The sequence below is a fragment of the Aphelocoma coerulescens genome (genome assembly GCF_041296385.1).
Source record: "Aphelocoma coerulescens isolate FSJ_1873_10779 chromosome Z unlocalized genomic scaffold, UR_Acoe_1.0 ChrZ, whole genome shotgun sequence".
In the NCBI taxonomy this organism is placed as follows: domain Eukaryota; kingdom Metazoa; phylum Chordata; class Aves; order Passeriformes; family Corvidae; genus Aphelocoma; species Aphelocoma coerulescens.
In genome coordinates, this window is record NW_027184085.1 from 46,018,815 (window position 1) to 46,035,733 (window position 16,919).

The window sequence follows — 16,919 nt, forward strand, 5'->3', positions numbered from 1 at the left end:
CAGCCAGGCTCCTGTCTCCAGGAAAGGTAAATTTCAGATGTGAAACAGGTCTTTGCCATAGAGATTCACACAAAACTGTCTACCATGCTACCTCGAGTCCCCTTGGGACCTGACTACACTGCTTCTGCTGCTGTGAGATGCCACACAAAAATCAGATGTGATTTTATATTGTTATACTGTTCATATATTTCCCTTTCTCCTCTCTGCTGCTTTAGCAAATGTATGCCTCTCTCTATGCAAACTACAACCCACCTCCAGAGGCCTGGTCCATCTGCACCCCCTTTTGTTCCCCTAGTTGCTGTGGTTGAAGCAAATAAGAAAATCTGCAGAAAAATAAGAGAAGGACTGGGCTTGTTGAGACAAGCTTTTTAGATGCTGAAGGATTCAAACACCATCTTGAAAAATAAAATTCTAAAGTAAACAATAACCCCAGAGCTGATAATTGATAGAGTCATCAGAGCTATCTGTGTCCACTGACCAGGAAATGAAAGCAACCCAGCAACACAGAGGCTGTGTCCCAGGGATTCTGAGAGGCCAGCTGCCAGCCCATCTCACTAATGCATTCCTGGCCACCAATGACTCCTGAGGTATCCTGTAGGGCTGGCGAGTATGATGGTCCTCTGAATTGCACATCAAATCCTAACAATATTTTGTGTCATTAGCCAAATAATGCTTTATACTTGTAAGCTGCACATGTCCTCCTAACAAAGACTTTCTGTGCACTCTCAAAGGAGCTTGAGCACCATGATTAAAAACATGGTCAGCAACAGTCAGCCAGTGCCTTTGCTGTGCAAAATTAAGGATTTTCCCCATCTACACTGAAACCTACAGGGAAGGGGACATTCCTTATTTTGTCATCTACCTTTGTAAACAACAGGGGAATGAATTAAAGCCCAATGTACATCTGTGAGGCTGTGGGTTTCCAGCATGTGGAGGTGCCTTCCATCAGGAGCCTTTCATATGTAGCTCTGAGTTGCAAGGAAACTCATTTTTGTCTGGCACAGTAAGTTTATACTTGACAGCTTGCAAAGGAAGACATCTTGGGCTGACTTCTGTATTTCACAAAACAGTTTGTTGTCCTTACCTGTTTATTTGTGTGTCAGATACTAATGACCTGGCTAATCAGCTTTGACTCCAAATAATTCTTCAGCCAGGTATTTCACATAGCATTAAATTTACTGTCTTGGGTCTGCTTTGCCTCCTTTTCACAGGGCTACTGTGCTTAGATTTGCTTTGAAGTCAAAGGAAAACTTATCTTTTTGAGTTCTCAAAAGCTTATCTAGAGAGTAACAATGGTCTCCCTTGTCTTGTGTTTAGACAGCAGTAAAAACACAAGGTCTAACTTGGGCTTTGGGCTGCTTATGTCTCTCTTAGCTTGGGTGAAACAAAAATATCACTTCAGGATGTTTTCCTGGCCGTTCAGAGACTATTCCCATCCTTGCCTTCAGGCTGCTGAGCTCTTAAATGGCATTTGACATTTTGGCAAAACACAGAAAATGCTTCCATTTACAGTGCTGGTCAACAGATGCAGCCTGATGGGTCCTTCTTATTGCACAACAGAACAAAATATTTTTCAAACAAGGATCTGAGTTTGCCAGAAGTGCCTGGTTTGCAGAAGCAGCAAATGTGACTGTGTTGGTTTTACATGGCCTGGTTTTGTTAGTGGGGGCCCACAGAGGTGGCTTCTGTGAGAAGCTGCTGGAAGCTTCCACCATGTCCAGCAGAGCCAATCCCTGATTGCTCTGAAGATGGGCGTGCTGCTGGCCAAGGCTGGACCAATTAGAGAGGTTGGTAATGCCTCTGTGATTACATATTTAAGAAGAAAATCAAAACAGAGTACACACAGTTTTTCTTCTAGTCAGAGAAGAGAAGGAGGTGAGAACATGTGAGGGAAAACATAGCAACACCAAGGTCAGTGAAAAGGAGGGGGTGGAGGTGCTCCAGGGCCCGGAGCCGAGGTTCCTCTGCAGGCCGTGGTGATGGCCATAGTGAAGCAGCTGTGCCCCTGCAGCCCATGGGGTCCATGGGGGATGCAGAGATCCACCCGCAGCCCCTGGGGGAGGTGCCCGTGCCGGAGCGGGTGGATGCCTGGAGGGGGCTGTGATCCAGTGGGAGACCCAGTGGAGAGAGAGGGCCCTGCTTCCAGGAGGGAGCAGCCTGTCCTTGGAGGGCTGCACCCTGTGGAAGAGAGACCCACGGCGCAGCAGTCTTGGGAGGACTGTTTGCCCATGGGGGGGAATTCACATCCCAGCAGGTGTGGCAGGACTGCTGCTTCTGAGAGCGGACCCACACTGGAGAAGTTCACGGAGAACTGTCTCCCATCGGAGGGACCCTGTAGTCTCACAGGGGAACAACTCCTCTCCCCTGAGAAGTGGAAGAAAACCTCAGGTGATGAACTGACCAAACCCCCATGCTCTGTCTCCCTGCACTGTCGCTGAGAAGGAGGGAGGGGCTGGGGGGAAAAGGTGTTTTAAGGGCTTATTTTACTTCTCATTATCCTCCTCTGAGTCTGTTAGTAATAAATTCACTTTGCAACTTTAAGTTGAGCCTGTTTTGCCCTTGAAGCGTTTTCTCACGCTCCTTAACTCATGAACCCTTCATTAATTTATTTTTCTCTCCTCTGCCCAGCTATGGCAGGGGAGGGTGAGTGAGCATGGGTGCCTGGTACTGGGCCAGTGTCAAAAGTCAGGACACTGACTTTACACTGGGCAGGCATTTGTCCAGGTGTAGCTCTCTTGCTAAGTCCTTTCTAGAGAAGGACCCTGAGGAACCAAGGAAAAAGTGCCTGCTAGGGCTGTCGAGGACATAAGGGCCATGGGAATCTTGAATCCACCCCCTATTAGAGCAAGAGGCATTTAAGAGCCAAGGTGTTTATGGAGCTTTCCATCTTTGGGGTGGTTTACTGAGCCATGTAACTTTGCATTCTGTAAGGAAATACTTTGGCCTTTGCAGTGGGCTGGTTGCCTTTCCTTTCCAGAGCTGCAGAAGAATTGCTGCTCCTGCCATCTTTATCAGGACCTGTGTACTATATGCACCTCTAAAATATCTTGGCACAGAAGGGAATGTATTTTTCTCTTACATAGACACTCACAAACAAATAACCTGGAGCATGTATGTGCTTTACTCTGTCTCAGGAGATCACTGGTCACTTAGCTTGCCTAAGTAAAAGCTAATTATTGAGCTTGGGAAGTGCTGGAGGAATTCCCTCACTCTGTGTCATTGGTTTATGCAGAGGGGTTTAAAGGTTAGTTGAGAGGATGACTTTCCTCCCAGGAGAAAACTTGAATAACCTATCACACTGCTTTTTCTGTTCAAGATGTCAGCACTGGCAATGACCTTCCCCCTGCATTGGGCTGGCTCTCAGCTCCCATCTTTCTGTGCAGCAAAGCACTGAAAGCAGCCCTGCAAAGATTCTGGTGAGGCTGAAAATGATCAGCTCCCAGAGGTGTTTTTCCATCACTCCCTTGGCTGTTCTCCTGGTTTGCAAATGTTCAGCTCAGACAAATAATTTTGCTCCTGTATTTAAAAATGCTGGAAAAGCTGTCGTCACTAGTGAGTGCAACACTTGTTCCCTAAATCCCTCCTGTATTTATCTGGGTCATTTTCTCCCCTTTCTATCTCCAGCCTGACTCCAGTTAATCCTCTGCCCTGGATATCTGCTTATTCCTACAGCCACCTTTGACCCATAGAAAGTGACAGTTTGGTTTGTTCTGGTGCACATGCTGTGACATGTGAATGTTTTAGTTTGGTTTTCTTTTCCCTGCCATAAATTCAAAGCTTACACTGTATGTACATCTGCCTGCATTGTGCACCACTGCCTGTCAATAGATTCTCCCTTGCCAGGTCAACATCTAAGTGAAATATAACTGCCCTTAGCCACATAATTACCTAGGCCATATCACGTGGACAAAAAATCCCAAAGTCCTTCCTGGTTCAGTAGTGACATCATATGATTACATGTCATCTCTGTAGCAAGGCATTTATTACCACGTGACCAGCAGGAGTCATTAATTCTTGCCCTCTCGCAGAGCCACAGAAGTGGGAGTTGAATCAGCCACTGAATTATTTCAAGACAATGATCAGAAAAGTCTCAAATTGAACAGGTAACTCTCAGAAGTCATGTGTGACTACTTCGGTACTACTTTGGTTAATTTTTAATTTTTTTTTTTCCCCATTGTTTTTGTACCAAAGATCTGAAGACGAGGAGGGAAACAGTCAAGTGACACAAAGACATTGACGTGGAGACTTGGAAAGTTTGTTAGCAGAGACACTGATCTTTGAGTGGAGTCTTATTCAAAATATCCAGTGGAATTGACCAAGCTTTCAAATGCTTGTATTCTCAGTTTATGACTGCACAGGCACTCCTTTCCATTGCTGAACCACCAATCTGCACACAATCTTCAGCTGATTATCTAAAACTCAGCTCAAATGCATTGAAATGGTTGAAGGCTCACAGAGCCAGTAATTCTGAGGATTGCCCAGGTTGCCTTGGCAACATTCAGGTAAGTATCGCTGGACAGCCTTTGTATTTCAGGGGTCTCGTTAATAAACTGGAATAAACCTTGCCATGGTAACATCAACTACGTAGGAATACCTAAAGTTTAAGTACTTCATCTCAATTCCTTTAACAAAGCACCCTCAGGAGGAAGATGGAAATCAGACAAGAAGGCCAAGAGTCAAGGTGAAAGACCGTGGAGAAAAACAAAAATACAAAGGAATAACATAAGAACAAACTCCTGCTGAGTATTTTGTTGCCCATCAGGATGAAGATACATCTCATAGCTGAACACCTTTGTTGCTCAGGGTTTTCTCCTATGAATGGTTGGATGTGATGTCTCATAAGTGTTTTTCATCTAGGGTTGAATCACACTCCCATCTGATGCCACTGGCTTCTGGAGGTCATGCCTTTCTTGGGCCCCCCCTGTGTTGTAGAGGTATGTATTCTTTCACTGTGAGCAAGCAGTGCAGTCTGCCTTTGGTCTTTCCACTGTGTAGCAGCTACTACAAAGGCAGTGTCCCCTGCCTGTAACCACCCGCATTCTTCTCTCCCCAGAAGAGCAGTCTGGGGGAGTACCCTTGCATCTGTATCTGCTGCTTTCAGCAGTGTCTACTCGCTTGCTTTTGAGACAGGAACTTTACATATTGGAGGTTTTGGCCACTGTCAGATCACACTCCTCCCCTTGCAAGCCCCTGAGACAGGAGCAATCACTTCTGGTGAGAGTGGAGAGTTCAAGGGAACCTTGTACTGGGAGGAGCACAACATTGAAACAGGGACTGTTCCAGAGAAGGCTGCAAACACAGGGGTGCCAATCATATTCCTTAGGCTGTATAATGCATGGCTATCAAAGTCCTCAAGAGGTATTCCTTGTGAAAGCCTTGGCTCCCTGTATGTCAGAGACCAACCAGATATGGACGTTAAATGCAAAGGCCTGGATACAAAAACCACTGCAGCAAGTACTGAACCCATGCATTCCCTAAAGGTGAGATTGGAAAGAAGAAATAAGGGAAGAAATGCCCATTTCTGTTGCCAGTCAGGGCTTCAGAGTAGGCAGCCCTCCCACTCACTGGCAGAACTGGTGACTGAGAGTCTCCTACTTGATTCATGTCTTACTTGCCTTTTCCCCCAGTATTTTTCGATTTTCCAATTTTCATTGTGAAAAAAGGGCATCTTGTTCCTGCCCTGCACATGCGACAAGACTTTCAACTACTGCCTGGGGCTGTGGGTACTTGACTTAGGAAACTAATTTTATTTTTCTAGGTTGTATGTTTGCACTAGTCCCTGAAGATCAGGACTCCTGTGAACTGTGACACAATGTAGACACCAACACTGGTCTTGCGACTGTTTAAGTTCCTACACAAAGACCTGCAAATTGCAGGGCTCCCTGTCCCCACAGTTCTCTGGGATCCTGGGATCCTGGGCACCAGCTTTGTCCCACTGTTTCAAAGATACTTCTCATAAAAACACCAGATGCTGGGTCAGAGGGCCTCACATGGCCTTTCAGCACAGTGCTGCTCTCTGACTGCTTGAATAAACTGACATACATGCTTAGTTCCTGGGGGAAAGGGTGTTATGTCACCATACAAAAGCAGTCAGTCCTCCATTAAAATCCAGAATGATCCACACACAGCATGTACATGGTTTTTATATTCTCCAGGGTGGATACCTCCTCCTGAAATAGCCCTCCATGTATTTCGCACACAGTTGGCAGGTGTTTCAACAAACAGGACTAGACACAAATTGTTATTCCAGGATATTAATTATTAACTGTCCTTTCCAGCATTTGAAATCACAAGGAAAACAGTAGAAGGATGGTTGAGAAAACCAACCCTGAGTACTTATCAGAGACTCACACTCAGTCTATCTGCAAAGTTGCCTTTGCTTTTTCTTTCTATATTTGCATGCTGCTGTGACAGCAAAAAGTAAAGGAATGGAGGCCTGTTCCAAAACTCAAGTGATCTCTTAAAGTCTGTGATCAGGGACAGAAAATGGGAGGAAAGGTTTTTACTGAGAAGCTGAACTCACTGTCTCTCAGGACTTACCCTCAGAGAACTCAGAGAAACTAAGAAATATGAGGTTCAAGGCCACCCCAACAGCTTTGGCTTAACTGCTTTATTGCAAATCCTTGATGCCTCAGGTTAGTTACCCAAAATTAAGGAACATACATGAGCTCAAGGTCTAAATTCCCACATGTACAAACAACAGAGTACAGTCTTCACCAGACAGACAGAAAATTGTTTAATCATCATGAAATGCCCAAGCTGGATGACCACAACTAAAAATCTCAGAAGGAAATCAGCCTTTCTTTTGTTGGAGCCATTGCCACTAAGTACATCTTGGGGGACCATGCTGAAAGAAAACAAACCACTGAGTGAGCTGCTCCCACTCTGCACTGAGTGGGGCAGAAGTCAAATAAAATAAAAAGATGCCAATAAGGTTTAGGTAACTAAATCTCCATCATAATGTTTCATGCAAGTGTGTGCAAGTAGTATTAGTCAGGAAGCCATGCTACCCATGGTGCTTAACTTCATTGTCCTAGCAAATTCACATGTTGCATGTTTAATTGGTTTAGTGAGACTGGCATTTTGACAATGTCTTGCACATAGGAGACAGCCAAAATAATAATTCATGTCTCAATTAGCCCTGAATTTCCCAATTTTCAAGATCCTCCCATGCTAATGGAGAGGAATTTTATTTTTTCTTCACAGAGTTGAAAATTGGTCACACTAAGTGAGTTCTGTGACCAGGAGACAGATTTTGAGATTTAACTCTAAGGAATCTGTTGGTCTGGAATCCTTTCTGCAATTTTTCTGTCTGGAATTTTAATGACTACTATTCATGATCACTAATTACTGATTTCCAGCTTTTATCATGGTGTCCAGTCTGTTTTTCTTCTCAGTTGCACCATTTTGCATCAGCCTCACTGCTCTTGCAAGATGAGAGTGAAAAAAAACTTTCCGGAAAGATACATGGTTTGGTAGAGGAGGTCTTTCAAGGAGAAACAAAGTAAACATCGCTCACAAAAGCTATGCAGGAAGCCCACAAATAAATGCAAAGGCATTATTAGGAAAGAGAAAAAAAAAAGATACTTTAATCTAGAAGGCCTGAAAGAGTCAGTTGAATGGTCAAGCTTACATTGTTAAAGATATCTATCTGTAAAAGATTTGTACGGGATGTACTACAGGGATTATGGTTTAATCCACTAAATACTGATACTATATTGGGAATAACAAATGAATAGGTGCTTATGTGCACAGCATATTTTTATTTGTTTCCTTGAATTACTTGTCTTTGTTCTGGGTTTACTACATAACATCCAGCATTGATTTTTGTATGTTTGATGGTGCTGGAATGAAAGGTGGGAGTGGATGACCTAGAAGCTATAAGGTCAGTTTAAGAAGGAAGAGGTGAATTATAGCTAGAAAATAAACCTTGAACTTTCTGGCCTTTCAATACATCTGCAGAAGCAGCCCTAGAAAGCTTATGAAACAAAATAATTTAAAAACAAGGATATCAACTGCTAAAGGCATTCAGATCTGACAAAGATTTTGTGAAAAAGCCAACAGTAGGAGGACAGGATGCACCCCAGGGCCAGGCATAGCCTTGCGTCCTGCCTTCTCAACTTTAACTTCTGGCACAGTATACTGACAGGCAGCCTCTAGCTTTGGCAACTCTCACTCAGATAGAGAGCTCCCCAGCAAAGAGGTCTGAGCTCCTGAGCACTGAGTTCAACAGTCCTATTATTTGATCAGTAGATCACCTGAGAAATGAGCAGGCAGGTGAAGGCAGCTTCAATGGCAACAGATGCCTGCATTTAGAAGTTGTTCTCTTACCAAGCACTCCTAAAAAAACCTCACAAACCAACCCAAAATAACAAAAAAACCCAACTCCTTTCAGGGCTGTAGTCTCTGATTTAGGGGAAACCAGTGGAAGCTTAAGTTTGAATCCAACATTTTGGTAAGTTCTGGGTACAGAAGGCAAAAATATCTGTGCTGCTAAGCTAGCATGCTGCTTATACCAACTGCACCTGAGCACTCGGTGAAAGTATGTCAGGATCTTTTCCCTTGTTTTCTGTGAACAGCAAGGCACAGATCCAGTTTTCAGGAAAAAAAACAAAGTGAGTCTTTGTTTTTGTTGTCCTACTAAACTCTTACATTACCTTGTCTTGCTGCTTTCCAAAAATGTGGAGCAACAATGTAGCAATAACATCTGCAGTTTTAAAGTGTGATTGTTTGCAAGCATGTGATTAGGTTTGGGATAATCCTGCAGTCCCTAGGATGTACAATCGTTTTACACACTGTACAATTGAATCAAAACAGTCTGTAATAAATTTTTCCAGATACAGCATTTGTTTTGGGTTTTCAGCCCAAAATACAGGAAAACGATGTATTTTTTGGCTTCCGGAAGTGCAAAATGATTCATGGATTGTTAGGCGTGGTTTCCCACTCGTCACTTCAGTCCCATTTTTGTCATTATGACCTCTGACATTGGCAGCTGGAAGGCTGAACATGAATGAGAAAAATACTACAGGACTCCACCATATGCAGGGACCTCAACAGCTGTATTTTTTGTTAATAACTTAACAATGCAACCACGTATACACCCCTTCAGATAAGGTCTCCTGCAAATGCCAACAGGAGCAATGAAAACCATCACTCATGATGACAAATAGTTTCCACCTAGCAGGTTCCTTTTACAGGGTGCCAATGGAAAATGCTTGCAATTCCTCTCCTGCAGAAAATGTTATGCCTCATTTCTTAATTACACTAGCCTCACCAACTGACTGCATTCTTAGTCAAAATAAGAAGAGAATTTTTGTTCCAGGTACTCTTGGATGTGTACCCTTGCTTGGGTTGGCAGGGCTTGGCAGTGCCTGACAGTGCTCTGTGGGAGAGATCACCAGCCAGTGCCCTTCTGATGCACAGGGAGTGCCTGGGGGTCAGGCTCCAAGCAAAAGTGACCCTCAAAAATGGCATACACATGAGACAGCTCAGCATGAAGTTGTCCTTACACACAGAGGACAAGGCAAACTGAACTGAACCCTGCTGTTAAACAGGGGCTGTAACTGTCTCTTTCTGCTCATTTGTTTCCTCAATGTAATGGGCCTGTCATGGCTGTAGTTATGAATTAATAAAATTTTGGGGAAAAGTCCAAACCCTAAAGTCCTTCATTTGCATTTGTCTACCACAACTGTGACAAGCAGAGAACATGTTCTTCTCAGCTTTGAGTATGATGGCTGGCTTTGAATGCTAAAAACCATACATACCCTGTGTAGGCAAATACATGCAAGTAGAAGCAGAAAACCTAATCCAAAGCAGTCATGCTTTGACATTTTCTTTGAATGGTTGTAAGAAGAGGAGGTGAGATTTTAAGTAGTTACTTGTAATACTGCTTGGAAAACCACAGTGATCTCAGAGCAGTCTTTTCTCTCTGTGTAGCAGAGTGCAACTAGATTGTCACCAACACTGTTCTCAGCAGGCTGTCAGCAGAAGATGAATTTAAGATTAATTACATTTTAATACAGTATGTGTACAAAATAGACGTATGGAGTTATGTCATGAAACCTGTCCCAGATAGAAGTGCTTTAGATGTGATACCAGGTTTTGGCATGGGTAAGGCACAAGTTTTTTTGAGGATCAGTGGCAAACCCCTTCTCATTCCCATGCAACAAGGAGATTTGTTTTCATCTTCTTCACATTGTTTTCTCCTTCGAGGAAACCAGAACAGGGTCCCCTGTCTCATGCCCATTGCAGTGACTGCGTGCAAAGCATCTCATTGAGTCCAGCAATGCTGTAGTATGCCTTGGCACATGACACTTCACTGAGCATGGAGTGCTTGTTTCCTCCCCAGGGAGCATGGTGTAAGAGGTGCCCTCATGCTGGGACCCTGCCTAGCACCCTGCTCTTTTACGGTAATGGACCACGCTGGACACACAAGTCCTCAGAAAGAGCAACTTTTCACTTCGTTAATGCATACACGATTGCCAAGACTGTGATACTGTCTATTGTCTTCCCCAAGTGAAAGCTGTGCACCAGCTGCTCTGTCTTCTGCCAGGCAGGGCAGCTGAGGAGGCAGAGTCAGCTCACCCCCAGACTCCCATCTGAGTGAACAGAGATGGCCACTTGGTTTGCCTCACAATGTCTCAGCTGATAAAGGTTATCTCTTCCTTTTAGCCTGACTGCTTCTCTTTACATCACTGTGGCTGTAACGAGCCTCCTTTTAAACAGACATTTACTTCAGCAGCTGGGGCAGACAAATGCTGCTGTCTGTCCAGCCAGCAATGGAGGATGAAGGACTCACAAGTACAGTGCTTGTTGCTGGCATATTTCTGCACTGATTCCTGATTTAAAGACCCAGGGGATCAGTGTTTTGTGCATTGTCAGGCTGGTTGGTTTACTTGTTGATGCTACAATGACCTTTTTACTATAGGGACTTGCCTGCCAAGTGATTTTCTGTCCTCCATTGAGGAGACAGGCACCTTTTCACAACATATCAGGTGACTCTGGATGTTTTTTAAAACACTTTGAGTGCAGTTTGCAAGACCACAAGCCTAGGACAGGTCATTAATTCTGATTAAAACTGATTAACATCTAGCATCTGTATTGGGTGCAGAGATGTAGGGAAGAAAACCTTCATTTCTGCTAGGTATGAACATTTAGCATACCTACTTCCTATTGTGGACAAACAAAAAGGAATAGTGGAACTAAACTTCTTGTAAGGGACATTGACATAATGTAGATAAAGTGCTTTTAAAAAAATGCCGATTTCCTTACAGGTTGGGTTTCATATGTGAATGTGAAACACAGCTGAAAAATTGTTTTATGTAACTCCGGGCTTGAAAATGTACAGTCACAGCCCTATGGCTGAAGAGTCCCCTTTAGTACCTGCAACCTTCAAATTAGGTTGAAAGAAAATACCACAGAAAAAGAAGGGCTGAAGGAAGATCTTTGGAGCTGAGACACCTCTGCTAAACCTAGAACTGCTTGCTGAAATTTACTTGAAATTAGCTGCAGGAAATCTTTGCTCTTTCATTCATGTAGAGGACTTTGGTTCACAGTACTGATTTCTTCTCTCTTCCAGTTCGATGCAGTTGGTAACATTTCAAAACAGAAAGATGCTTACCCTATCTGGGTGGCTGCTGCCTGCCTCCAGGAATACCACAGCTGACTGGACCTGCCATATGCATGTTGGGATGCTGGGGGGCTACACCTTCAGGGTCCTGCTTACCTCTCCAGGGAGAGCACCTGGTGTACCACACATTTTCAGAAAGACTGTGAGAGCTTTAAAAAGTTTAAATATTTGAGGCTTCTGTTAATTTACCTTGCAACTGCACAATTTTTTCCACATCTCTCTCTCTATTCCTCATTCCCTCCATAACGGTGACAGGGTATCAGAAACCAGCCCCAAACACTGTTTATGGAAAAGGCAGGATGAAGATAAGAGCACTAGTTTACAAGAACCTGTTTGCTCTGCTGACAGGGTGAAGATGGTCAAAATTGTTCTCCTGGGTCATTTTTCTCATATAGATGAAAGAAATCCTGTCTATATATATCACAGTTTATCATACAGAATCCTCTTCATGATGAAAAAAAGGATTTGGATTATTATGTTAAAATTTTCCATGGGTCAAATCTCCAATTCTGTAAAAGCATGTTGTACTCAAGACAATTAGAGGGCTGTGCCTCCAGGTTTTGCTTTTACGTATTTCTAAGCTCATTTCAGGGCAGACTCATTCCGCTGCAGTGCATGGTAAAAATATGATGGGAGAAGAGGCTAATGCCATTATAATATCTAATGAAAAAGTGTAAGTGCAGTGATAGTAGCTTTGAATGCTGCACATGGTCTTGAGTTATTGCATCCCACACAGCTCTGAGAAGAAAGTATCATTAATAATTTGTAGTAACCCATAGCTTCTAATTGATTGGATTCCTTTTTCTGTTTAAAACAAATGGACAAAATATACATAATTAATCTCCTTGCAGCTCATATTGTGTCAGAAATGGCTGTGCTTTTAGGAGGATACTCACTCCTCTAAAGTGTCAAAGCACGTACTCCAGCATTTAGGGAGGATGCTTAGCAAAAGACAGACAGCCTTCATTTCTGATAGCCTGATAAAGAGCAAAAGTCTCCTAGATGAGAGATCAGATTTGTTATGCTGAATGGGTGCCACAGAGAAGAGAAGAGCAAGTAACTTACCACGTCAATTATCTGCAGCAAGGAAAGCTGGAGCTCGACTATGAGTGGTTGGGAGTCATTCACTACAGGTCGTTCCAGACGATTGTAGTTCCTCAGCAGCGCTCTGTACAAGCGTCTCTGGCTTTCACCCTGCTGAGAGACTAGAGGAAAAGAAAGGTGTCTGTCATTCGAGCTGGTCACACTGTCACCACTGCTTGTCTGTTTTGTTGAAAAACCCCTCTTATTAGGTTTGTAATTAGAAAGCAGTTCCCAAAAATATCACCCAAATTCTGCACATTAATGTGACAGACAGAGCTTTTCTGCATTATTAAAAAAAACCCCACAACCAACACTCTTATTCATTACTAACATTCAGAAACTACTGAACAGAATTTGGGGCTCTGACTGAATGTTCCCATTTCTTGGAGTTCCTCTTGCTGATGGTCAGTAGAGTTGTGGCTGCAAAACCACCAGCTTCCTGGAAAGCAGTCACAGTTCTTTCATTTGCTTGTTCTTACTTTCTAGAGACTGGCTACTGTGAGCCAGCACTGGTATTACATAGACAAACTGTGTTTTTACTGAGTATGGATAACAGGTATCCTTATGTCTTACAGCTGATGTATCAAGCCTTTTTCTATGCTCAAGAAATAGTAACAACCCTTCTACATATCCTCTTCAGTTTTGTGTAGCAGTCTTTCCAGGCTTTGGGTTACTTCCCTTGACTTTTTTCATTCTGATGGCAGCACACTTTGTTAACGCCTACTGAGGTGGTGGTATGAAGGCTAGAGTATCTGACAGCTGTTACAGTGATATTGAATTTCTGGTAATACATGCTTAACTCAGTTTCCACTGGGAACAGACTCCACATGAAGCCATCATGCAAACAGCTGAGCATGTTAAAGATTAGCAGAATTTCAGTCTATGCCTAATTTCCAAGATGCCCTAGTTCCCAACTTTGGGGTGGGTGTAGAGAGCATCCATCTAACCTGCATGACCAGGCTTCCTTGCCATGACAACTGTAAATGGTGAAGGTTTGGGTAACTTCCCTCAGCAAAGCAAGCAGTTTGCTGGGATACACTGCTCAGAACCCTGGGTCCCTCAAAACTGTGTAGATCTTGGTGCTGTGGCTAGTGGCAGACTGAGTTCTACTTAGGAGCTGCACCTAAGAGAGTAAGGGTCATGGACTGCAGATTCCCTGAGGTCAAACCAGTCCTGTCAGCATGAGTGTGTATTCTCTGAACTGTGTAAATTCAATCCCTGGTAGAGAATCTGCACTCAAAATCATTATTACTTTAGACTGAAGCATTTTTCATCTACTGCAGCTTCCAGTCTCTGTGTGTGATGGTTTTTTACCACTTGATTAGAGCTCTGCACATTAAGACCAAAACTTCTCTCACAGAGGTTGTGATGAATATTTTCTTGACAGTGCAAACAAAATATAACAACCCGTTCAGCCTTCCCAGTCTCTTACTGTGCTTAGCAAACCCTTCAAGCCTGAGAAAAGTTGCCCTACAACAAAGCAGACAAGCCTTTTAAAGCTAATAATAAATTAAGTTTATAAACCCTTTACAGGTCTGTTTAACTTGTGTTCTCTTCATTTTTACTGATACTCAAGGGAGCTTTGTGACTTTCTAGCATGGCAGTGCCTGGTAAACAAGAAATAAGAGTATTTTGATTCACTTGGTAAATTACACCAACACATCAATTTCATGAGGCCTCTCTCTGCTTGTGTAATACTCTACATGATCATAGGCACCCAGAGGAGCAGATGCTGTAAGCACTCCTTCAATACCCCTTGCTGACACCTCAGTATTGGATGCTATGTTTTCACCAATGGCAAAAAACTCTGACCACAGGATCTCTCTTTCACCATCTTAAGCAAGCTTCCCTGCTTATTTAAGCAGTGATTTGTCCTCTGTTATGGCCTTTCCAGTGCCTCAGCAGGCCCAGACTGCATTATAAAAGTCTTGTGTGGAAAGGAAACCCATGAAAATCACCACACGTTGTACTGTGGAAAGAGGCTTTGTGTTTGGAGCATATTTGCTGTCCTTTCACTCACCTACCGACTCATGTTTCTGTGCTTTAGGCAAGAAATGACTTCCTGAACTATTGCTCTCATCTTGAGGACTTACGCAATACTTGTCTTTAACCTTTCTTTTAAACTGGCTGCCTCAGCTTTTACAAGGGAAAAGTGCCCTTCACTGGTCTCTGGACCCAACTGGGTGGCTGGACTGCCCTGGTACCTCCATTGTCATGGTGCATTGAAGCAGGCCCCCAAGGGAGGTCTGACTTGCACAAATCTGAGCATAACTCTTTGGAAAGCTATCTTTGCACTGTGTGCTTCATCCATGCTGAAGCCAAGCCCCTTTCCCTGTTAAACTTTGTGAGGTGAAGTAGCCCAGAACTGCACCTTGTTTTCCATCCTTTCTTCCACTCTCCCCTCTGTAATGTGTTCCTAATACTTTGCAATCTCTTGTATTCAAAATTGTTAACATAGTTGCAGCTGATCTATTCTTAGTCTGCTGAGCTGGCATTGGTGACCACGTATTTGTGTGCTGCATGGTTTTGCTTACAAAATGACATGGATTCAGAAGCAATGGAGCCTTGGGGTGTCCTGGCAAATAGCCATAGCAGCTGTTGGTACCACAAAGAGCTGGCTAGCCTAATCACACTGCCATTGCTCTGCTACAGCTGCTTTGGAGAAGGGAACTGAGGTGGATATCTAGTCTGACTTGTATGTTCACAGACTTCTTCTTTAAATTGTAATTTTCAAATACTTAATGTTTCATACTCCAGAAAGATTTCTGCTTTTTTCCTCTACAATGTTTGTGCTAATGCATTGTGACACTACAACTCTGTGTGCTAAATGGAGTGCTTGCTGGCGATGGGGAAGCCTGAATCTCTCAGGAGTACGTGGTAGAATAGGCTTTATCACTGATTACTCCTCAGTCACAGAAGTTTAACCAAAAGCAGTGGAACTACCTCATCTTTTCAAATAGGTTAGATGATGCATGTCAATATTTAAAACTGCCAAGTCAGTCTCCCAAAACCAGTGCCAGACTTACTTGCCTATGTATGTTACTGGTAAGTAAAAGTAACTGGCAAAGAGTGTGATACTTTCTAGGTAATGGATCTGAGAGTTTTTATGACCCACTGCCTCTGATAGTATCTACCTTGTTTCTGAAATATCTTTGAAGCAGTAGGAAAACATACAAACTCATTAAAATTTGAGGGAAGAGCAGGGTATGGTGTCTACCTCAAGTTTAGCAAGACTTTTGACACCATCTCTGAGAAATTCTCACAGACATTTGTCTATGCCTTACAGGCAAGATAAGTGAACAGTGAACAGAAAAGTGGCTGAACTGTCAGGCTCAGAGGGTTGTAGCCAGCAGCAAAAAGTTCAGCTGAAGGCCAGCCAGTGGTAGAGTACTTCAGAGATGGATACTGGGGACAGTGCTATTTAACATGGTTATAAATGATGCGACAGAGAGCACCCTTAGCAAGTTTTCAGATGGTACAAAACTGGGAGGAGTGGATGATACAGCACATGGTTTTCTGCCACTCAGATGGACCTTAAAAAACTGGAAAAATGCCTGACAGGAATCTCATTAACTTCATTGAAATAAAGTCTGAAGTTGTTCTGCACCAGAGGAGTAACCCCAGGTACCAGGCTGGGGGCTTGCTGGCGAGCAGGTTAGCAGAAAAGTCCCAAGGAACCTTACAGGTACCAAGCTGACTATAAGCCAGCAATGCACCCTTGTAGCAAAGGTCACCAGCATCCTGAGCTGCAACAGGAAGAGCCACACAAGTAGGTCAAGAGAGGTGATCCTTCCTCTCTGCTCAGCACTGGTGATACACACCTGAAGTGCTGGATCCAGTGCCGGGGCTTATCAGTGGAAAGGAGACATGGAATTACTAGACCAAGCACTGGATTGTTCCTCAGGATTTATTCTTGAATAATCTGAAAATGTTCCCTAAACTGCTCCTGGAGTTTGCAGAGAATTGGGAGGCACAAGGCAACCAATCCCCTGATGGTTTTATGAAGAGCTCTATGGAAAGCAGTTACTTTAGTACTCATGGACGACATTAAACTTTTAAACAGCTCTCTGAATTCCCTCCGTGTTTCTGCATGTGCAAAGACGGCTGCAAGAGTCCCACTGATTGAATGACATGACCTATAAAGTGCTACCAATCTTTTGAGAATACATGCTACAGTTGCATTTCATCTTTCTTTCCGGGATGTAAT

The 16,919-nt window shown here is 43.4% G+C and overlaps 1 protein-coding gene and 1 long non-coding RNA gene across 2 annotated transcripts in view; one reads left to right on the forward strand and one right to left on the reverse strand.

Annotated features, from left to right (window-relative positions):
* Positions 1–16,919, reverse strand: part of LOC138103260 (neuronal acetylcholine receptor subunit alpha-7-like) — a 57,468-nt gene that overhangs the window by 27,492 nt on the left and 13,057 nt on the right. Inside the window, exon 2 of the mRNA XM_069001440.1 lies at positions 12,695–12,834. Coding sequence (XP_068857541.1) covers positions 12,695–12,834 — 140 coding nt within the window. The remainder of the gene's footprint in view (positions 1–12,694; positions 12,835–16,919) is intronic.
* Positions 1,855–5,905, forward strand: LOC138103501 (uncharacterized). The gene is made up of 6 exons (XR_011147735.1): positions 1,855–1,911; positions 2,255–2,388; positions 4,029–4,103; positions 4,192–4,502; positions 4,858–4,934; positions 5,759–5,905. It is a non-coding gene; the product is annotated as an uncharacterized lncRNA (long non-coding RNA).